This window comes from Ciconia boyciana, chromosome 1 (genome assembly GCF_034638445.1).
Source record: "Ciconia boyciana chromosome 1, ASM3463844v1, whole genome shotgun sequence".
Taxonomy (NCBI): domain Eukaryota; kingdom Metazoa; phylum Chordata; class Aves; order Ciconiiformes; family Ciconiidae; genus Ciconia; species Ciconia boyciana.
In genome coordinates, this window is record NC_132934.1 from 162934097 (window position 1) to 162957585 (window position 23489).

General features: G+C 44.3%; 1 protein-coding gene across 1 annotated transcript; it reads left to right on the top strand.

Moving 5' to 3' along the window:
- The first annotated feature begins 1913 nt into the window (after positions 1 to 1913).
- DCT (dopachrome tautomerase) lies at positions 1914 to 19836 on the top strand. The gene is made up of 8 exons (XM_072853993.1): positions 1914 to 2214; positions 10618 to 10917; positions 12440 to 12540; positions 13597 to 13763; positions 15365 to 15544; positions 15650 to 15785; positions 17218 to 17419; positions 19655 to 19836. The coding sequence occupies exons 1-8, from the start codon at positions 1914 to 1916 to the stop codon at positions 19834 to 19836; spliced, it is 1569 nt and encodes a 522-aa protein (XP_072710094.1).
- Positions 19837 to 23489: the final 3653 nt, after the last annotated feature.

A 23489-nucleotide genomic window follows, 5' to 3' on the forward strand; every position in this document is an offset into this window, starting at 1 on the left:
AGACACATATTTTACATATAGACACCTCAGTTCAGGGGTTTAGTCAGCTAGCTGAATCCTGTCCATATTTTTAAATTGTTTTTGGTGATGCTGATAAATGTGTGTTCACTTTAATTGCTCTCAGATGTTATGTTGGTAACTTTGGTTCAAGACGTTGTCTAACCTAGATTCAAGGCCTGGTCTTTCCCACACCAGAGAGGTGTCTTCAGGTGCTGAGTAGTATAGGGAGGTGCGTTGTTCAGAGTGTTTTTCAGTTAGTACCTCCATTTATAACTCCTGAGCTTCTTCAACATATTTTTCCAGCAACTAGTCTCACTTTTTGTCTTTTTCACGTTGTGTTGGGAGCAGCAAGCAAAAGCCAGTTCCAGGTAAATTGAATCCTAAGGGAGATGAGTTGAAACCCATTTCGGAGCACATGGTGTTGCTGATTGGCTTTGTACTTCCAAAAGTGAAGTAGAATCATATTTTAGTTTGTCTGGTAAGTAATAAATTTTTTATATAAAGATTGAAGAACCCGAAAGTGCTGATGACAGCGTCTGCAGTGTGGATGAACTCCTTAGCTGCATGACGGCAGTAAGTTTGCTGCATAGATAATAGACTTCTTGTGCCAGAATGGTGCGGTTGAACATCCATAAAAATATTGAATAGTGCAGACACAACCACAGCTGTTTTCATTATACATACTGACAAAAATGGCTAAACAATAGAGGTTTGGAGGGGGGAGGTAGAGAAAGCTTTCAGTGAAGCAGAGGGAGTTGCCAGTTTTTATTCAGTATGGTGGAGCTGAACTAATAGGTATTGCTTCAGAGTCCTCACTTCTTCATGACTTATCACTACTTTATTTTGATTTATTCATTTTACTCCTCTAGCATATAGGAATTGCATTGTGGGCAAGAACTGCTGCATGCTAGCAGCTTTTAAAAGTAATTTTTGTCGATGTCCTGAACAAAACCACTTGCCTGCATGTCTGGTGTGTGTATTGATCTCACAGACTGTCTCCTGCCAGGTGGGCAATACCTGCTCAGCTGTGACAGTTCTGAAAGTCTAGCACCCAGACCAGCCCCAAAACAACCTCTGGTGTAATGATGGGGAAAGGATTAGAGAGCAAACAAGGACCACTCACCCTTTAAAAACAAATAATTTATTTTGCATGCAAAAAGGCTATTAAGAAGGGAACCCTTCTCCACTTGCCACTTAGATATTTAGAGTACAAGCACTGGAGCTCTGCAGTCAGCAGGTGGAGTCTCCATCACAGGCTGTTACTACCAGGTTTATTAATTTTCGTTAATGATGCACCTATATCCTCTACGCTTCCAGTGCATTTTCTACTGCTACTGCTTTAGTGGAAAGTATTATCTTGCAGTGAATGAACTGAAAAGAGAAGGGGTTTCCTCCTCTGTTTATCATCTGTTTACAGGGATTTGATTAAAAGAATAAACCTGCTTCTCCAGCCACCTCAACTAAAATGAGGCCATCAATTTCTCAAAGCTCATGAAAGGCCTGGAGAAATAAATCCGAGGCATTCACTCTCCTGACAAGCTGCCAGAGCCTGCAGAACTTGCTCTCACGCTGGCGACTTTTCTGCCCTTGATGTCATGTGCAAAACACGAGGATTTGCGCCATGCTAATCCTGCTAATGAGGGCTTTTCCCAACCTCTATATAAACTCCGCTCAAAGCCGTGGCTGCTGGGCAGGCACTGCAGAGCCAAAGCGCCTGTCTTTTGAACCGCGTTCAAGGCAATTAGAGACCGGGATTAAACAAACACCCGACACCAGCATCCTCAGCAGCGAGAGGGATTATCCCAGTTGGCCGGGGCACGGAGCTGCGGCGAGGCCAGGTTGTCCCACGACGGAGATCTCCCTGCTCCGCTCGCTCAGGTCCAGCGCAGAGGCAGAGCCTGCACCCAGCCGTAATGGGCGCCCTGAGGTGGCTCTTCTGGGCCGGGCTGGGCTACCTGAGCTGCTGCTGTCCCCCCCGGGCGCAGGCGCAGTTCCCCCGTGCCTGCATGACGGTGGACGCCCTTCGCTTGAAGCGCTGCTGCCCGGCCCTGGGGACGGAGCCAGGCAATGTCTGTGGGTCCCTGCAGGGCAGGGGATGGTGTCAGGGGGTGCAGGCGGACACTCAGCCCTGGAGTGGCCCCTACACCCTTCGAAATGTGGATGACCGGGAACAGTGGCCCCTCAAGTTCTTCAACCAGAGCTGTCGGTGCGCAGGTGAGAGGGGTGCTGGGCTGAGGGGACAGGGATGGATGGGTCTGCTAACCCTGCTCTGAAGGCCAGAAACATCCCTGATGACATAAGGCATCAAGAAGGCTTCAAATATTAGCACTTTCCTTAAAATACTATCATGTTCATGATACTGTCAGCACTTTTTCAGAGCAATGGAGTTGAAAAAGCGTTTTCTCCCGTGCGGACTTTTGGGTTTTCCTCTTTGCCCCTAGAGTTGTCCCTGTAGCCACCCATCACCTTTCCCCGCAGGGTTTTGGACATTTCAGTGCTGCGTTCAAACCTCTGTCACTGCTAATCATGGCGCAGTGAACCTGGATCAGTGTGCATGGATCAGAGATTTCCTCTTGGAGTAGTACTTTGCAACATGATATACTCCTGTGCGCTGAAAATGTGTGGATGTCTGGCCAGGGTGTTTCCCAGGGTCGTTAACTAAGTCTACAACTCACTTTGATCCAAAATGGGTCTGTACAACCACCAAAGAGGCCATCCTGTCCTTTTCCTCCCCATCTGCAGCCACTCCTTCCCACCGTGACTTTACATGGGCCTCCGCGTTCACATGCGGGAGGCGAAACAGGTCAGGGAGGAGATGTGCTTGAAGGCTAACCTGTCCGGAGGGATCAGGTTTTAATAAGACCAATTCACTAGTGCCGGCAGGAGGGAGGGAATAGGAAGGTGAGGTCAGGGGACCTGACCATAAAGCGACAGACCCTTTTTCAGCAGCAGCCTCGGTTGAAGGAGGGTTAAAAGGAGCAGGAACCGCAGCCTCAGCCCAGGCTGCTTTGCAGGGCTGGCAGGAGATGGTACCGGGAATTGGGCAAAAGGCACATCTCAAGCTCTGAAGACACCTGCTAGGCAGGTTTCAAATGCAGCCTGGGATTTCTTGTTGGAAACGTAAAGTTGTTTGACTTTTCTAACTATGGGAAGAATAGCCTGCTTTCCTTCAACCTGGTTCTTAGAACTAGCTGAACGGTTTTGTCTAAAATATACCTTGGCTCTCACTATCAAAAAAGCCCAGATCAATCTGAGAAGGGAGCACTGCAGAAAATTTCAGCCCACGAGGTTAAGTTTCCCAACGCTGTTATCAACTTAAAGCAGAGAGGTAGTGGCAGGTGACTTAAATGGATACATGGTGTTATTGAAGCTCCTCAAAGTAATAACAGCAGACTTTAGAGTATAAATTCGTTTTTATCTCGTCCTTTGACTATATTTCAGATGCTTGTGTGGAAGTACTTTTCCAGACATTTAAAAAAAAATTGGATGTAGGTTTTTTTAATTTTAAAGGTTCTTATATACCTCCAAAAGTAAAGTCAGGTATCACATACAGGCACAGACCCTGAGTCAGAAGAGCACTGAAGCACATGGGCATACACCAATATTTACACAGTCTAAGTAATTAGGGCATCAAAACCTGGGAGTAAATTGAAGAGCAGTGTAGGCAGACATGGTCTGCACAGACAGATATTAATTTGCTTGTCCAAGTAGAGGTAAGCACCGGTATTTGATATTTGCAGGGCTGGTTCCCAAGTTACGTGACCAGAATGTAGTGTCCATTCATTCAGCCTTACTTCTGCTGAGCTGTCTGCTCTCCTCAGCTCTTTGAATCTGGTTTCTCTTGCTGTGTTTCTATTTCACTTGTATTCCTCTGTCTCCTTGCCGTCTTTATTATCTAAATATACCAGTGATAAAACATTAAGGTGGCAGGCATCCTTAAGGATGATTTTCAGAAAGGCTTTCTGGGCTCTACTCTGCTGTGGTCAGCTTGATGCTGGATGCAAAGCCATTCCTAGGAGAACGCCAAGAAGTTCAAAACTGCATGGGATTTGAATTAGTTCTGATGCTTTTACAATGCTGGTGATCATGTGTCTGTGTCAATTAGTATTTTATTGGTTTTTTTTTCTCTGTTTTATACACTAGTTGGCTGTCTGCACACCAGAGTTTTAAGCGGTGTGATGTGTGGTCTTTATTAGGCATCTAGGGCTATGGTACCTATGGTAGGTAACATAAATTAAATATGCTCATTCAAAGGGACATGGAACAGTGCACATCTCTACTATTAAGGTAGATGAGGTATTTTCCAAGTGAATGTTATGTGCAAACTGCCTATTTGAAATGGTTCCTGGCTTGTGCAAACTCCAACCCATGCCAAAGCTCTTTCTGGAGTTTTAACAATATAAACGGTCGTGTTCCAGTGCACTGGCACTGTTTAATTTATAGTTTAGATGTGGTGTAAATGATAAGGTATGAGAACTCCAACTGCCATGTAGTTGATTATATGTAGTTAGACAGTGCCACTTAAACGTGTCACATAGCTGATGGCTGTATGGTAGGAAACCTGGAGTAGCTGTCAGGAATAGGGGCCAGGAATTTCCAAAGGGGGGATTCTGGAGTTCTCTCAATAAATTAATCCATTTAAGCTTTCTGCTAAAAACTTAATAGCTAAGGATAAAAGGAACTCTGAAAATTTGGCCATTTGTTATAGCTGTTCACTTGGGAAGAATGTCTTAAAATCATATCCATCCAGGTCTTGGTGCTGAATATTTCTGGAAGAAAAAAAAAAAAGAAAAAAAATCACAAACACAAGCAAATATTGATGAGTGGTTATTGTGGGGTCAGATTATTTTTGTATTTTTTCTCAAATTAATGTAAATTTTCTAAGGAAAATTACCCCCCCCCCATTTTCATTTCTAGGCTTTAGCAGATAATATACCTTAGCCTTTCTTTAACTGGGGACGAATATAACAAAATAAGATGAGTACAACAGAAAGATCCAGCTTTACTTCCAACTGCTTGTACAAAGAGCCATGGTCAATAAGACAATTGTAAGCCTGTTGTCAGGATGCTGCTTGCTGCACATTTCACTCAATGTGTTGGTGGCAGCAAAAATAAATAGAATCTCTAGAAAAAAGATGTGGTTATGGCATGAATGTAGCTGGGAGGTAGCAAAGAGTTTTTAGTTTCTGCCTAATTTCAGTTTTGAATTCATTGTATGTGTTCTACAATTGGTTTGGGTGCACCTAATATTTATTCACTTTATATAATTTCTTAAACTGAAATGACCCTTTCACTGAAAGGGTTATCAAGCATTGGAACAGGCTGCCCAGGGAAGTGGTTGAGTCACCATCCCTGGAAGTATTTAAAAGACGTTTGGATGAGGTGCTTAGGGACATGGTATAGTGGTGGTCTTGGTAGTGTTAGGTTTATGGTTGGACTTGATGATCTTAAAGGTCTTTTCCAACCTATACGATTCTGTGATTCTGTGATTCTGTGACCCGATGACAGTTCCTGACAGCATGCAGTACTATGTGAAGGGGAATATGGTAATTTGTTTTTCATAAGGTGTATGTGTTGAATTAGACAAAATGTAGGATGCACTGAAACCATTAAAACCCTGAAAATTGACACTTGTAGCTAATTACACAACAAAGCAGTATTTCAGTGGGATACTTAAATTTGGTTTAGAAGAATACTGTTTTAGAAGACATGAACTAAATGCTATTTTGAGTTCTAAAGGATAAAATTGTACTAATGGGATACAGATCTGGTATAGCATTTTAAAAACTCAGTACAGAAGATTATTGTGAAAAAACTACTGCAGTCAGTCATGTGGTTGCTAGTACAGATTGTGACAGTGATTAAACAATGATGTAGTTTGAGTTCACTGAGAAGTTAAACATAATTATAATTCATTTTTTTTCTGCCACTTTCTAAGGTTGACATGTGGACATGTGCTAAACATTACATTTTTTTTTCCATAGAAGTTTTTTGAGAAAAAAAAGTATTTAAAATGTTTCACATTCCTGTGCAATATATAATCACTCTGGGGACAGAAGGTTTAAATTCTATCGTTTAGCTGTAAGCAAATTGCCAGTTAAGCCATGTAGCTGATATGGCGGCACTCCCATTAGGTAAAAATGAGCTTTTGAAGTAGTTGTAAAATATACTTCATTTACTTATTGTAAGGCAATGTGGCTGTAGGATAGTATTGAATTACAACCATACTTTGATGACCCTGTTAGAGTCTGTGCTAGGTACAGATCTTTCACATCCTACAGCCTAACAATATGTCCAAATGAAGAACTAGAAGAGACAGAAGAGCTAACCATTTGTCTCACACGGTGGCCATCCTGATCCTACTCTTGGGATACTACAGTATGCTGGTGTTTCAAATCTAATGTAATTCCTGTTTGAATGCAATGTCTAAAGAAGTCTGAAAAGGATTCCTTTCTCCCCATTCAATAAATGATGTGTATTAAGCCCATCTCTGTGGAAGGAAGAGGCTGCTCAGCTTTCATCTTGGTACAATAAAACGAGGCAGAAGACGGTGAGTGTTGGATGGGTTCCTTTTTACTGAAGAAAAGACACTGAGTTGATGGAGTTATTATTTTGTGTTACACTCAGTGTCTGAAGGCCAACTACATGCTATGACTGCTCAGAGGTAGAAAAATCCTTGTCTGTGAGCTTAGGCAATCACTGGGGTTGAGAAGCAGCTATAGTGGTATGTGATAACTGGTGTTAGCATACACCAGTGATGTGTATTAACACATACTAAGTGTTGTGTCATAAGAAGTATCTTTTTCTCAGTGTCATGCCCATGGACTGACCCACTGTGAGAAGTAGCATGGCCATAGTGCCTACAGAAACCGCCAGATTCACCCAACTTGACTGGGCAAGAGCACCATTAATGATGGTGGGATTAGGCATGGAAGAAGACAGCTCCCAAGGCATGCGATCCCATCTCCAGACAAAAGGGTTAGTGGTTAGTATTTTTTTTTTGCCCAGCAGCAGTACAGTGGTCATTCCTGAAAGCAGTGGAACAAGGAGGGAGCATCTGGACCCCATCTGTGACATGATCTCTTGTCTGTGAACCAGAACGACCTCCCATGCTATATTCTCTAGGAAACACAAGAGGCAAGAATAGCCTCAGTTGTTCCTGGCATAGCCTCAGAGAAGTAGTACAGTAAGTTGCTACATGTTAGTCACTGAAAGCAAAAAAATGATAAGGCATGAATCATTGTATGTTCCTGTGGTCCCTCTGTTCAAAAGGATCTTGAAAGGGTCTTGCTGTCTTACTGAAAATGTCTACTGTGTGCTATATCCTGATAATGTGAGATTACTTTTCTTGCTCTCCTAGAGCTGTACCATTGCAGTCCACCATCACCAGCGTAGCAGATGACAGCAGTCGACTTCCATGTAGCAGACATGGAAGTTAAGTTGTAAGAGACTGGGACATACATTTCGCAGTGCTATCATGGGAATTCCACAAGGCAGTAAATGAACTTTCTGAAAACAGCAGTGCATCATTTCCAGGCCAGTGGCTGCTTTAGAAACAAATGCTGAAAAAGTGGTTTGGGTGGGACATAAAAAACCTGGGTCTGTCTACTGCAGTCATTCCTTTTTGCAATGTGGGAAAGCCCACAGACCTCCATCAACTTCTCACCATTTCAGCTACTGCATAATGACGGTCCTGTGATGCACGGAGTCTAGTGAAAGAAAATGACAAAAAGCAACTTCCAATTTAATGAAGTGTTGTTGTGTGCATTTCTGACAAGAGAACATTGCCAAATAGACCTGAGGATGTTACAAAAATGTTCAACACAATCAGCAGAAATACTGCAGTGTGAAATACCACTTTGCCTAGAAATCAGCTCCTCCTGTTTGCAAGTCTCTTCATCACTGTAGTCCTCCTTCTTACTCAGTAAAAGCTCATATCCCATTGAAAAATGTCTGGTGAAGTCGTGGAAAGAATGGACCCCTTGGATTACTTCATAGAGTAGGTGGTTAAGGGAGAAAATCCTGAAGAGCACCAATTGGATATAATTAGTGCCTGCCCAAGGGAAACAGGTGAGAAGTCATTGGTTCACCTGGCTCCAGATGCCATACAGGTGGAGAAAAGCTTTTTTCCCACAAAGATGACTCATCATTTCAGGCTTTTGCAAATATCTTTTCATAGCCTGAGGAGGCACACAGAGTAAAATATGGATATTGTCTGATAAAATGATCTCACACATCAAGAGCTGTGTAGATTCAAAGGGCCCTCACTGATAGAGGAACAGGCACCTTCAGAGCCTCAACAAGTGACTGGTGGAGTCTTGTTCTGGTACCAAGACCAGACAGAACAAATCTGGTCCTGCACTAATTTTGGTTCTGTTAGTGCTATATTTCAATGTGATGCTTATCAACACTGTGAGTAGATGGGTCACTTGAATTACTGGAAGTGTGACCGCCAATCTCAAAAAAGGTTTCTGACACATCTTTTCATGGTTAATTTCTGCTTTGTCCCCCTTCTCTTAAAAAGGATTGAATTGTACCTTTGGGCATGAGGGGACAACAGCTGCTTTCCAGAAGTTCATGGTCCATGTACTGAAACTTGTGCAATATACATGGCCTAATTAGGCAATGTTGCAAGATATTCCTGATATTTGTAATCTGGTCAGTGCAGGCTGGAGTGTGTGATGGGTCCTAATACCTAGGCTGAGCTGTCAAGAATGAGCAAGTATACAGATAGTGGAGTACACCAAATTCACACCAGCAATCGTGTTCTTCTGATGGGACTCTCGGGATATCGTGATAAAATCAATGTTTTGATTCCATGTTACTTCCCCCCCATCTTAATCTCTGCCCTCATCATAATAACATATCCATGCAATCTTCTTTCTTTCATAAAACTATAAAATACTTGCTTTTTCTGGCAAAATCTTCATCCCCCTAAACGCGTGCAGACCCCTGGCTTTGGATGCCTTCTGTCCTAGCTGGAACATGGCAACTGAGCCCAGCTGCTCCTACCTGCATCGGGATGAAATATAAGCCATACACCTGGAAACTGTCCTCATGGTATGCCATCGGGCTGTGCATGGCCCAAAACCTAGTCGAAGTCTTCACCCTTGTGGTCCCTAACCTTAGCACTGGTCCTAAGCTTCATGATAATATGTAAACCTATAGATCTCAGAGCCTCCGGAATAACCATAATCTCTCCAAACCTACAGTTAAGAGTCCTCATGTCCTCTTGGTAGGTCTCACAGGAGTCTGTCACAAATGTTTAGAGCTCAGCAGCCCTTATCCTAGAGCTAGCCATAAGCTACACAGCCTTCTTGGTAACAGCCCTTGTCACCTTGGGTCTTTGAAATTGGTAATAGGTCCTGTAGCCCCTGACAATCTGAAATCTTACTTTAGTGTTAACTGTTGTTCTGCTCGTAGAGTCAACCCTACAGTCTAGGGACATCTGCCCATCCAGGAACATGTCATAAGCTAATTCCCCATCTCCACGTTGGCCCAAAGCCTGTCCTGGGTCTAGCAGCACCAATATGTGAGGGGAGCAGTGAGATTTTGTGGCATTTTGGAAGATGAGTGGCATGGTTGTTGTGGAGTGAGTGTGTACGTGGGGTTGGAGGGAGGGTGGGGTTCGGGAGTCTCAGTGCAGATTTTGGAGAACTGAGAGGAGATCCCAGAGCAGCCCTGGTTGCCCCTCCGCTGCCTCCTTCCCCTGGCAGCCATGCCCACTGCTACGCCAGCACCGCTGCTACGCCAGCAGCCTGCCTGTTTGCGGGCAGGAGGCAGATGTTCGCTGCAGGAACAGTCCTTCCCCGTCTCCCCTGGCAAAGGCAAAGCAAGCTGCAGCAGGGCCTTTCTGCTGCTACTGGCAGTCTGACATGGTGGGTGGGAGGCCATGCTTAAAGCAAGCTCTGCTTTCCTGGGCTCTTCCACCACATTAGAGGGCCTGAGCTAACAGCCTAGAGTGGACCTGATTACTTGCCTTAGGAACGATGCCAGCGAGGAATGATGGTACTGCAGTGTTTCTCAGGCTCTTATTGCAGCACCATTTAATAATGCTTAAAGCTTGACCTGTAGCACCCCTGGTGCTTGTCCTGCATTGTGTTGGATCCCAGATACACTGTTAACAGACTTTAGTTTTTCCTAAGTTTTGTCCTTAAGAGAACTGTTTTGTGTGGGGACTTTTTTCTGTGCTTAAGGATCCACGTGAGCCGACCCTTCTTTGGGTTTGATCCTGGAAGCCTGGGAGTATTTGAGAGCCAATCGAGCAAAGCACTTCATCGCATGCTTAACCTGAAGTGCTCAGCCCTCTCTTCAGTGAGACTCCTCACGTGCCTGAGGGCTTCGCAGAGCTCTGAGCACCTCGAGGCGTCAAGCCCCTTACCTAGCGCTTCACCTCCCCAGCCGGCGGAGTGCAGTTCTTGGCCCTGCCGTGGCTCTGGGAAGCGAGGCATCCTTCTGGTTAGGCAATTGGCAAAGCTGCCAGTCTGCTCAGCTGCTGTCCCTTCCAGGAACTGGCATCTTTAGGGAAAAAGAGCGCTAATTCTTAATTCTTCTGCATTTCACTGTTAGTTGTCTCTGATTCATAATGTCATGACTGCTCTTCCCCTCTTGATTCAGGAAACTTTGCCGGCTATAACTGTGGTGACTGCAAGTTTGGCTGGACCGGCCCCGACTGCAACGTGAGGAAGCCACTAGTTGTCAGGAAGGATGTCCACTCCCTGACGGCAGAGGAGAGAGAGCAGTTCTTGGATGCTCTAGATCGTGCAAAGACAACCATTCACCCAGACTATGTAATTGCAACTCAGCACTGGATAAGTCTGCTTGGCCCCACCGGAGAGGAACCGCAAATTGCCAACTGTAGTATTTATAACTACTTTGTTTGGCTTCATTACTACTCAGTCAGAGACACGCTATTAGGTTAGTGCTTTTCTTATCCAACGGGGTCTGCAGGTAAAGGAAAGGGTGAAAAGTATCATTGCTGAGCAAAGGTGCGTATGCTTAACACAGTTGTGTTACTTTAGCGAGCAGTGAGTCCCAGTAGGAGCAGATCTGTGGAATGAAACAGTTGGTGCTGAGGAGCTGGTGGCCACCCACAGCTGAGGCAGGTCTGCTTCAGACCTGCTGTGGTCTGGTCCCTGCAACCGAATGCCCCGTGGCAGCTGGAGCACATCAGCCGCCCTCCTGGTGCATCTTCCATCTGACAGGGAGGCAGTTACACAGGCTCCACTGCTGGGTGAACCAGAGTGTGGTCAGGCAGTGATTCACTTCAAAAAGATGTTCCTAGTCCACAGGACAAGGTAGATGCAGCAGCAGCGGGAAAGGGGCTCTGCAGTTGTGAAGGCAGAGACCGTGCAGAGATGTTGGGGACTGAAGTGCTACTGCTTTCCGGGGCCTTCAGCAAGTCACTAAGGATGGGGTTTGCCTGACTAACCACAGCCAGCTGTTAAAACCAAACCAGGTTAGAGGTTTGGGGATCTAACCCCATGCTTTCTCCCAGATCAGGATTCCTAGTCCTCATTGCTCTTCAAGACAGAAGTACCTATGCCAGCCCCACTTCGCAAAGCCCAGCTCTCGCAAGAGGAGGCAGCAGTATAGCTTTTCTACCTGGCAGTCCTATGTGCAAACTGAACAGCCCATATCTACCTCCTTGCTAGAGGTATCTGCTACCCTGCAGTGGGGTTTTCTTCAGTCTCCCCTTCTGACACGATTCCATTTTGCAGGGCTGAAGGAAGCAGTCTCTGGCTTAGCAAGAGCAAAGGTCTGTCAGGGGACAGGACGGTCATGTGTAAAGGGAAAGAGGCAACTTCCAGTGCTGCTGCAGTGATAAATAAATTCATATGTGGGTTGAAGCTTGCTGCAGTGATAAACAAATCCATATGTGGTTTGAAGCCCCTAGCATTTCAGTTCTCATGTGTAATAACAAGAGCACAATACAAGAAATAACAAGCACAATTTGAAGAAAATTGGCAAAGGACATGTTGAATTACTGTTGGCAGGTTATGGAAAATGCTGAGGTTCTTTTGATAGATACACATTGTAAGTCCTGCCACTGAGCAAGAGAATGAGATAATATGGTACATATTAGCAAGGAGCTAAGATTTTAGACAATGAGATAATATGGTACATATTAGCAAGGAGCTAAGATTTTAGACAATAAGACTGCTTCTTAAAACCAAAATCCACTGAAGTCATAAGAAATCTTCACAGTATCCAACTTTTGGGGGAATGTGAAGTTTTGAGAAGTACTGAAGTGAACATCCACAGAGGAGTTTGTTTCACTTGTCCCATCTAAGTGTTGTAGCTTCTGATGTGTGCGCTCTTTCCAAAAGTGCAGAGCTGCAGGTTTTTGTTTAACTCCACTCCAGGCAATAAAGAAGGTGCTCTCTTCCTCTTGAGCCTCATTTGTTGCCTAAGTCCTTATTTTATTTTCCCTTTGTAGGACCTGGCCGCCCCTTCACAGGTATTGATTTCTCCCATCAAGGACCTGCCTTTGTTACTTGGCATAGGTACCATTTGCTGTTGCTGGAGAGAGACCTGCAGGTTAGCTGAACAGCCTTTCCCTTTCCTCCTGCAGCTTCTCTCTTTTGCTGTGTCACTGTCGAGCCAGCCAAGGGTAAGCTATTTCCTAGGACAGATTGTTACCCAAACTCCCAGGAGCTCATTGATCCTTTTTTGTTTAAAGTGAAATTAGTGCTTTCAATACTGAGGACTGAACAGTTTCTTACTACGAACAATGATGTGAAGGTTATCATGGAGATTTTTTTTCTTCATCTCCACAACAGAGGACAGAAGATGTGAATTAACAGTATTTATTAATAAAATCAGAGCAACACCTACATGTAAAACTTGGTAACAGATATTGTCTGCTGATGTTGAAGATACCCTCCTAATGAAAGCAACTCTAAATATTAACCCCTTTAAATGTGCCATGCTATACCTTTAATAAATGCATGTATTTAGCAATACATCTTTTAAAGAAATATACGTTAATGTGCCTGACAGTCAGTTGTTGAAGCATTGACTCATTTCCATTTGCATTACTTCTACATTGGCAATGTTACTGTATTTCAGCCTTTTCAGCAGATCTCTAACGAAAATGGTTGGTATCAAAATAGCTGCAGGATCTTGCTTGCATGAATTCGTATCTAACAAGCAAGCACAAGCAAATGGACTCTATTTCCCTATTAATACAAGTTCAGGTTCTTCCCCAGGACTAGTCTTTCTGGAGCGAAAGCAAAACACATGCACAATTTTACCCACTGCCCACTTACATCACTCAGAACGCCTCTTAGTTCCTTAAGGCTTGATTCAACCCTGCTCCTGCTCTCCTGCCTGGTCTCTTGAGTTGGTAGAAAGCCTAACATGGCCAAAAGAAGTGCAAGCCAACAGTGGAATAACTAGTGACAATGTCTTTGCTAGGACTTTTGAAAGAAGTTGGAGCAGCACTGTGAAGTGTGTGTAGTTGAAATGCGGAATGAAAAGCAGAATATCCAGTGAAGTATCGAATGAATACCCAGTGAAACAACTTGCAGGAGTCCCTTTCTTTCTCTTCCCTTTGAAGGTGATTCCCTGCTAATGCGTTTCTGTCCATTGCAGCGACTGATGGGCAACAACTCCTTCGCGCTGCCCTACTGGAACTTCGCCACAGGTAGAAACGAGTGCGATGTCTGCACAGACCAGCTCTTCGGAGCATCGTGGCCGGATGACCCGGGGCTGATCAGCCCGAGCTCCAGGTTCTCCCAGTGGCAAATAGTTTGTAACAGGTACGAGAATATCTAGGGCAAGCTTGCATACCGACCAAACCTTGCTTTCATTCAGTGTTGACAGCATGGGGCTGCTCTCTCAGCGTGAGCGAGCAGCAGGAAAATAGCCAAGACGTCTTTTTTAAAACTGGGAATCACGGTTGGTTTGTGTGTAGATGGTTCTGTGTAAACTTTCCCCCCTGGTATTATGGAAGTATATTTTTTAAAGATGATTCTTTTGGTACAGGATTTTAGTCGATTCAGCCAATTTGAGGCTGCCAAAAGTCTGAAGAGTTTGCACATTGGCAAGTATCTTTTTAAAGAAGAAATGCCTGCGTGTCGGTTCTCTGTAACAAACACCCAACTGATTTTGGCAGCAGAAACAGGAAACTGTTTTGGCATATAGGAAGCCAGAGATAGGCTGAAAAATCTGTTCCCTTGTATTGGGTGAGATCTTAACCCTGATATATTTAGTGCAGTTTGGGGATTGACTTCAAAGCGGCAGAGATTTCACATGGAAAGCAACACAGAGACAGCCCCGTGCTTGCTGCCAGCTGTCTGTAGGCATATAGTGATTCAGGTGAGGGCAGGGCTTTGACGTGCAGGACTGGGGTGTTGCGACATAAGATGCTGCTGGTTCCAATACTCATACAACCTTCTTCTGTCAGCTCCGGGCAGCGTGCAGTCAGTCAGACAGAGGTACCGAGAGCTCAGGGCTTTTCAAAAGAGTCTCTTTCTCCTAAAGAACTACTTGAAATTCTAGCTTTAGGCACCAGTTGGCTTTAAATCTTGCCTCTACTTTTTCCTCTAAGATAAATAGGGTTTTGTTTTTTTCTTGAAAACTGAAACGACTAAACTTTTGCTTTGCCAAGGTCAAACAGAGAAGGGCTTCTGTTTACTTCAGGAGTTTCTGAATTTTCTTCTGAATAGCACAGAATTTTTTCACAAGTGTTACACTGTTTTTCTCCTCCTCCTTCCCTCTTTCTCTCCCTGATATAAAGGACTTGCTCCCCATTAGCTAGTGGGCAACCCCTGCAACAGCAGGATGTCCTCCAGGGCCTGAAAAAGAGGATGCAATGCATTGCAGTTGCTTTTCTTCTAAAGGGGATGAGGGATGGAAAGTGAAATCCTGTTTACTGTCATTCCTTGCATTTCCTTAGCCCACCCCACAGTGGGACTTTCCTGTTTTTTTCCTTCTTTGTTAAGAGTTAAAAAACTAGTCCTTGCTCAGGCCTGAAAGTTTTTGAATTCAAAATTCAAAAGGCTCTTTTAGATCGTCTGGCAAAAACTGTTCTTCCAAAGCCCTCGGGAGGGGAGTAGGTGTGAAGGGAGTTGTGCATCCTCTCTCTGTGGAGGACGAGCCCCGAGAGTCTTGGTCCCAATGACTGACAGTCCACAGAGGCTGCAGAGCCACAGAAAGTCATGGCATGGTGGCAGTCCTGCAATAAATTCAGCTCCCAGGCCACGGAGGGTGAACCGAGATGCCCCAGGGGGGGTCAGTCCCTAACCCCTGCTCTCTCACACATACAGCCGAGGCCTCTTTTATCCTACGGGAGAAAAAGCCAACGAGCCAGGCGTTGTCACCTTCTTCTAACTTGTGCCTCTTTCTCTTGCATGCTCAGCTTGGATGACTACAACCGCCTGGTCACGCTGTGCAACGGGAGTGATGAAGGGCCGCTGCGGCGGCGGCCGCCGGCGGGCTCCAGCGAGCAGCTGCCCACCGCGGAGGACATCAGGAGGTGCCTCTCCCTGCAGCAGTTCGACAGCCCCCCCTTTTTCCGCAATTCCAGTTTCAGTTTCAGGTTTGTCCTTCAGCTCCTCCAGAGCCGGCTGGGTCATGGGTTTTCTTTACGTGCGCGTTTGTGAGCAAAATAGGGTTACTTTATGCTGCTTTTACCCATCCACAGGAATGCGCTGGAGGGCTTCAATAAACCAGGTGGAGTCCCTAACTCGCCGATGCTGAGCCTTCATAATTTGGCTCACTCTTTCCTGAATGGGACCAGCGTTCTCCCTCACGCAGCCGCCAACGATCCCATCTTTGTGGTATGTCTTTTTCCTCCAGCCTGAGTGGCAGTGGCTGTGGCTCCAGGACGGCTGTCTCACCAGAGATTTGCAGAACAGAAGTCAAGTGAATTCCCTAAAAAATAAGTCTTTTAAATAGAAAAGGAGAAATCTTTTCTCTTTTCTTGAACACTGCCATGCCTGCATAATGATCAAATAAAGAGGGAAGAAATCTCAGGGTCATTTGTGAAATATAAAATAAGTTTTGAGGGAGAAGAGCTGCTATTCCAAGTCATGTTGCCCTGAATCCTCTGATTAGGTGATATCTAAATTTAATGGCTTATACCAGACAATTTTACATCAACGAGAAAAACTGAAAGTGGGGTTAATTATTTTAAAGCAGCAGACTGAGTAGTTTGTTTCTTTGTTTAAAACTTCACAGGCTAAAAGGATGCACATCTAATTTCAGGGTCTCTCGGGGAATAGAAATAATGTGATTTCACTGGTGCATTGGTACAGTGCTGCACCAATGAGCAGCACAAACAGCAATGTGCAAATGAAACAGTTGACTTTGCTTACACATCTTTCTCTCCTAATAAATTCATGCCAATTTCTTTTCCTCTTTGTCAGATCAAACCACAGTGATTATATAGAGAAATTCTAATACAATTAATTTCTTTCTTACCTTTATTATAAGATTGCAATCTTTTGTCAGTGAAATTAGCCCAAATACTTGTGTAGTGGTTCTCCAGCTTATTTCCTTAATAATTCTTGAATTCCTACATTAATTCCTTTCTTACACAATGAAATCTTCATTTCATTATGCTGTAATTTTATATGCAAGATTATTTTCTGTAAGATATTTTCTAAATTTTTTCTGGGGTGATAATTAAAAAACATGAGTACATCAGAGATTAATGTGAACTGCCCCAGATGTGTAATAGTTGTCTGAACTCAACTTGGAAACAACTTTCCTGTATTAGTGCTTTATATACCTATAAACTCACTGGGCAAGACCTGATCAAATTCATGGGTACCTGGAGCTGTGGAGCTGGTGGCATGCTCTAAAATGTGCATGAAGGAGTCAAATTTCCCACAATTTGCCATACCTGTTCAGAGACGAGAGAGATTAAAATACGTTTGAGAGGTACATTCACCTGAAAGAGCTCAGTGGGCCCTCACCCGAGAGGACGGACCTGCCCATTCAATGCCAGCTGATATTAAACCATCTGGAGAAAGAGCTTATTATAAACAAGCAGCAACAAGGACGTATACAGCAAAATGTCCCATGCAGGAGATCAATTTACTCCATTCTCATGAGCTTTCCTGGTTTCCCATTCTGTAAATCCCACCTAAATTAGATTACTCTCTTCTCTCTTTCAAAAGCCACTGCCACCTTAGGCGAGAGTGTTTTAAATGCTGTTGAGTTCTGAAAGAGCTTAATAAACGTGCGTGCCCATGCCTGGATTTGCAGGTCCTTCACTCCTTTACTGATGCCATCTTTGACGAGTGGATGAAGCGGTTTAGCCCCCCTGACGATGCCTGGCCGGAGGAGCTGGCCCCCATCGGTCACAACAGGCTGTATAACATGGTCCCTTTTTTCCCTCCTGTGACCAACAAGGAGCTCTTCCAAACTGCGGAGCAGCTCGGCTACACCTATGCCATTGACCTGCCAGGTACGTCTCAGAGGTGTGGAGGCTGTTCCAGGCCAAGAGATGAGACAGTTCATGTTTGCAACGACCCAGGCATTTGGAAAATAAGGCAATTTTCACAAAACACTTGGGTCTATTCACCTGTTCGCTAGCAATCTCATATTGTAGCACAGGTAGTTACGACTCACCAGGTAAGCCATGGTAACTACAAGCGTGCGCATACTTAGTTTGCTCTGCTGCAAAATAGATCAACTTGAACTGCTCCAGCATTGACGACGGTGCTCCTTGGAGGTTGAGGAGTCTTTGATTTTGGGTCCTGCTCCCAGCACTGTTTATGCCTGTTACAGGATCCTTTAACCTGTCAGAGGTCAGGCACTCTGCCAGGGAGCTCGTCTGGCTAATGCTGGTCATTGGAGAATACTTGTTTTGCACAGGGCCCTGAATAATACTGCGCAGTGAATCTCATTAGAGATGAACTCCATTAATCTTTGGATACCCTGGAGAGATGTACCTGGGTGTTTTGTGTTGTAAAGCCCCATTTTTAAAGATTTTCCATGTCCATAGGTGTGATGCGCCTTAGGGTTTGTCTATTCATTTGAAATTACCTTTGGCACAAATCAGATAAAGACAAAAACCAAGAAAGCGAAGTATTTATGCACAAAATCCAAAATTTGCAACACAAGTTACAAATACTTGTAAAAGGCACAAGAGTAAGAAATGCATGAAAACCGTGCTTCAGATGCTTTACCAAAGATTAAATCTGAGCAGTTTCTTTCTCCAACTCTGTATTCCTTTGAGAGGCAGTGGGTGCTTATCTAACCTATGTGGCCAGAAATTTCTTCTAAATGCTTACCACATATCTGTGGTTTTAATCTGTGGAGACTATTTAAAGGTCTATAGACTGCAAAAGATTGAAACCCTTGTCCTCAGGCTGCATTCATCCAGGGGAGCCCTGACTTGTGGAGGCATGCTAGCTGCTTCTGCAGTGCTTTTCTCAGGGGTGTCCCCAGCATTTCCCCTGAAAATGTAAACTTCCTTTTTTATGGAATTTAAGTTTTCCTCCCTCTGGACCACTGTCCCCCCTCCTGCTTTGGAAATGCTGCTGCCCCTTGGGCATGAGGTACCTGAGAGGAAAAAAGGCAGCTTGTGATTCTGCTGCTTCTCAACTCCCACCTAAATAAATGGTTAGCTCGCTGTGAAGCAGCGTATCTATCCCCGTCTGCATGGTCAGTGTTCAGACGATAAACTTTTTACATCCAAACCCTTCTCTTTTATCTAAATATATAACTTGCTAATTCTGCTATGTGTAACCACATTAGAAATCAACATATGTAATACATTGCTGGCTCTTACTTGAGAAATGGTAAAGTGGTAAACCATTCATTTTGGGACCTGACCGAACTTGGGCATGATTGCCCTCAACTCTTTTGTTGACAGAGACTGCAGACTGGGGCATGCAACTTTTAGTTGCTTTTATAGTCAGTGTGACATCTCCTTGAGCCATCTGGATTTAGGCCCATAAGTCTAAGTACCTTCTAAATAACTTAAGCCCTTTTGAGAGTTTTTCTGAATATTTAGGCAAATGTAGTTATTGCCATCTTGGTATACGTAGCAGTTTTCAGAACAGGACATCAGGGAATTTTTGCTTCTGAAAGCATAAATGAAAACACAAAATAAAGTTATTCAGCCAAGTGGAGCAGGGTTGTTATAAGAATGGGCAATATTATCTTAGAAGACAGAAGTGGTTGCCCAGAAGTGGTTCAAAATCAGAGGATGTGATCTGGAGCCGGTCGGCAGAACCACACTAAGTAGTGTTTTCACTTAAAAGTTTGACAATGGGCTGCTTTGTGGTCTATAGGAAAAATTTGAGGGTTTTCTGTTGACCAAAATAGCTTGGAAACAGCTATGCTGAGATGTCATTATAGAAAGAATTGCTTAAATCGTTCATAATTTTCGCCAAATTAGATAAGAGAATGATCTTTTTGTCTTGTCACTGTTAATCTTTCCCATTCTGAATACTTGAATTTGTACGAAAGGCTGAAGTTTAAATTCAGCCATAGACTTCTCTGGCAGGAAACATCTCTGGCTCTGGTATGTTTGTTGGTTACACGGTGCATTACCAGCTTCCCCTGTGGCCAGTGGGTCTCTAAGCCACACCAGTAATCATAGTTACCAGGCTGTGGGATATTTTCTTTCTTCCCTGTGACTTGAGAAATGAAATTATGGGCTGTCTTCACTTCAGATGTTTCGTATTTCCAGATTCACTTGAAGAAACCCAAGCGTGGGCTGTCATGGTTGGATCCACAATTGGAGGAGCACTTACAGCTCTGGCCATGCTCGTTCTGCTGCTTGTACTTTTCCAGCACCGAAGGCAGAGAAGAGGTTTTGAACCACTGATGAATGTGAGCTTCAGCCCCAAGAAGTACATGGAAGAGGCCTAGTGCCCTCGCTTTGTTTCTTTGCTTATTCTTGTAGGAAGCGACCTTGCTTGCCTTATTGAGATCTTAGCTGAGAGCTTATCACACACTCCTTCGGCAGCTGACTATGTTGTTCTCATTCAGGTTTTCCTGTTATCTTGTGAATTGTATTATATGAAGTCTCTGGGTACATATGTGCAAGGCCCAAGACAGGCCAGACTTTTTTCATTACCAAACATTATCTGGAGTGTGTGACACTTGTCAGGCATCCTCTATAGATTTAGATCAAGACAGCTGAGAATCCAAATAGAAGAAAATAAACTTGAATAACCAAATTAATTTTTCACATCACAATCAATGTGGTTTTGATTTCACTTAGCAGCTCAGAGATGTGCTGAAAGTTATTAACTCTACATGTATATTTGAATAACATATTATTTTGCAGTTATCAATAAATATTCTGAATAACATAGTCTTTTTTTAAGGTTCAAAATGTTTCATGTTTTTTGACAAAATACTATAGGAGCCCCCTGGTTACAGTTTATTTCAGAAGCGTAATCAATTCCATATGTTATTTCCAATCAAGCTGATGTTAGCAGTAGGTAAACCTCCAAACTCAAATTCTCCTAAAATTTAAGAGCAGGAGTTCCCTGACAGCTAGGTATACGCTTGTGTTTTACCTCTCTGTTAGGGACTTGTGACAGAAGTGGAAAATGGTGCTCATCCTTCTCTCTTTTGGCTCTGCTACACTGTTTCATGAATCTAGACTTAAATTTCCAAAGTCTGGGACCCAGGACTCAAGGTAACAAGACTGAGAGAGCTCGCATTAAACAGGTCTGGAGGTGGGGGATCAGGTTTGGATGTGGCACTCCCTAGACCCTGTCATAAACATTCCTTTATACATTCCTTATATATTTCTTTATTTAGACATAGATTTGGACCACATTTGGGTGGCTCTCTGATGTTATCTTGAGACAGGGTTTTTACACAGCAAATGAAGGCCTGAACAGATTGTGTCAGCTTTGGTGCTTAGTATATTACATTAATGGAGTGCTCAGATTTTGCCTTTTGTAAGGTCCTGAGTTTTAGAAAAACTCTGCTTTTGTAGCCTTGAATAAAAAAATCCCAGTTAGTAACAACTTCTGATATTTCTTCTAGGCCTGCTCAATATTAGCCATGTGGACTAGAAAGAAGATCTAAGTAGGTCTTCACATATACTTAGCTTTGAATATGTGTAACTCACAAAACTCCAAAATGCGGACTTTTTGGGGCAAAGAAAAGTTAGGATTTGCTCACCACACGCTCAGATAGCCCTTGCTGCATCAGGTGGACAATGATCTGCTGCCGTTTCTGCTGTTTTGTGGTGCCTTTGGGGGGTCCCAGCGTGCTTGTTCCTGGCTGATGCCCAAGATGTCAATGGTTGGAGCACTCTTTGTACAGCCGCTCAGCCCAGTACCCTAGCTCCCAATTCACGTTGCCTTTTGGGGGTTTTTGCCGTGTAGGGACCAGCGTTACTTGGTGCTGAGGACATCAGCTGAGGTCTCCAGAGACCTGGCTTGGGCATGTGTCAGATCAGTTGGACCCTGATCAGCCTGAGCTTGCGGCCAGCTCTGAGGTCTCCACATGCCCTTCTCAAGGAGGAGATGTCAGCCACTTTCCAGCACTACAAGACTATGAGTCTTCACATGCACCAGTTCCTGCTGAATACTGATGTAGAGAGATCCTGTTGTATGGAGATTGACACCTTTTTGTCCTTCGTGTGATGCGAATGCCAAAGTTTAGGAGACAGGCTAGGCTGCTCCTTCCAAGGGTGAATGAGATTTTTCACTGGGCTCACAGGGCATAGTGTGTGCCTAACTAGCTTCACCGCCTTGAAGGCTTGGATACTGCTGTCCCAAATGTTTGCTTTGCAAGCTGCCCTGGCTATGGGCAAGTGGCAGTGGCAGTGGGGTAGAGAAAGGGGGGAGCCAGGAGAGAAATGTAAAAAATGTAGCATAACAGCTACCTTGTTAGAACTGATTTTGCCTAAGAGCGGGTGGGTAAAACAAGGGGGAGTTACTCAATTCTCACTTGTAAATTGAGTAGAAAGGTGCTTTCCTTTCTAGAAGAAAAGCAATGAGGGCATTAGATTGATACTATGCACATAAAAAATACTAGGGTCAGAGATCCATGCATTATTCTTTCCACTCGCTGGGCCTTAGTTTAATAATTAGGGCTTTAAAACTGTGTGACTGGTCTTAAGAGTTGCTTGTAAAAATCTGGCTGAAGCAAGCTGTATAGAGAACACAACCTGCCCTCTCGCGGCTTACTGGAAAATTACCTGGTGACACCAGAAAGCTGTTTTTCTCCCTTTTTAAAAAGTACAGCCTTGGTCTAGCAACCAAGGAAAGTTGTGTCCTTGGTGAAAGGAAGAAGTGCGAGTAAACTTTATATGAAATGCTTAAAAAGGAAGGAAGTTGAGCATAGGCACATTACAAAACAGTTGGAGGAAATCCTATAGCAAGTCTGATTGTAAAGGTTGGTTTTACATGTTTTAATGTTCCACTCATCCCAAACTACAGGAAAGGCATTTTTTGTTGCTGGTTTATGCAGGTGTTAGTAAATACCTACCATCTATTGTTGCATAAATTGTACTGAAGCAATTACTGCCAGGGTGAGATGAAAAGGGACTCTTCTGTCCCATAACCGGAGGCAAAGACTCCCACAGACTCCTAAGCGGAGGGGAACAATGCTGAAAACACACCATCCCCAATCTCCACAGAGCCCAGGACACCGTGGGATTTTGGTCCTACAAATCAGTGCAAAGCGTGACCCCAGCTCCTGGAGTCAGTGTGGGGTGGGGGCATGGAGCGGTGCCCACCGGGGTGCCCTGCCTTCACGCTGCTGGCACCGTTGCCTCAGCGCGGGCACCGAAATGGGGACAGGGAGGGCAGTGCCCACCCGGGACAGGGGTCACTGGTGCCCATGGACCACCTCTGCTCATCACTTTTTCTTCTCACATTCATAACTGAGCAGTCACCCAGCCCAGGGAGGAAGGATGGAGGACCAGCACATCCATCTCTCTGATCGCTTTTTACTCAAGACACTTTGCTAGCAGATGGGAGGTGCACTCCCAAATGACTTCAAGCTGAGATGGGTGTAATCAACACCATCCACCCCCCCACCCCCCAAAAAATAATTCCTGCTGAATTGGTGCTTTCTTCTGACAAAAGGCTCTGAATCACGCAGGAGCATGTAACACGCAGCTGCAAATGAAATGTTTAAGCTCCGGAGAGGGAGAAGTGCTCAAAACCATTCCTTTCTCAGCCTTTTTATTAGTTAGACCTATGCAGCTTCCAGCTCTGCGTGTAGGGCTTTTGTGTGGATTATCTTTCTGAGGAGTTTAATTCTCTCTAGTCACTAGTTAATTGCTCTCTCAGTTGGCTGTACTGGATCCGTGGGCAGCTAATGCCTCCTTCTGAGTCATCCAGTAGGTCAGGTGCCTAATTTTTTGGCTCTGTAGTTAGCTGGTGGCAGCCACATCATCTCTGTCAGTCATGGCCTGTGCCTTTGTGCAAATGATTATCATGAACATTCTCTGAAGGAATTAGTGAGAACCTGTTTTCTGAATTAAATTAAATCTCATTGCTGTCTGTTTAGCTGAATGCTTGAAAAGGAATCTGTTCTGATTCTGCCCC

Coding starts and splice junctions, on each gene's coding strand:
- DCT (XM_072853993.1), top strand. CDS start 1,914: ATGGGCGCCCTGAGGTGGCTCTTCTGGGCCGGGCTGGGCTACCTGAGC. Junction 2,215..10,617: donor CCAGAGCTGTCGGTGCGCAG/GTGAGAGGGGTG, acceptor CTCTTGATTCAG/GAAACTTTGCCGGCTATAAC. Junction 12,541..13,596: donor TGCTGGAGAGAGACCTGCAG/GTTAGCTGAACA, acceptor TGTCCATTGCAG/CGACTGATGGGCAACAACTC.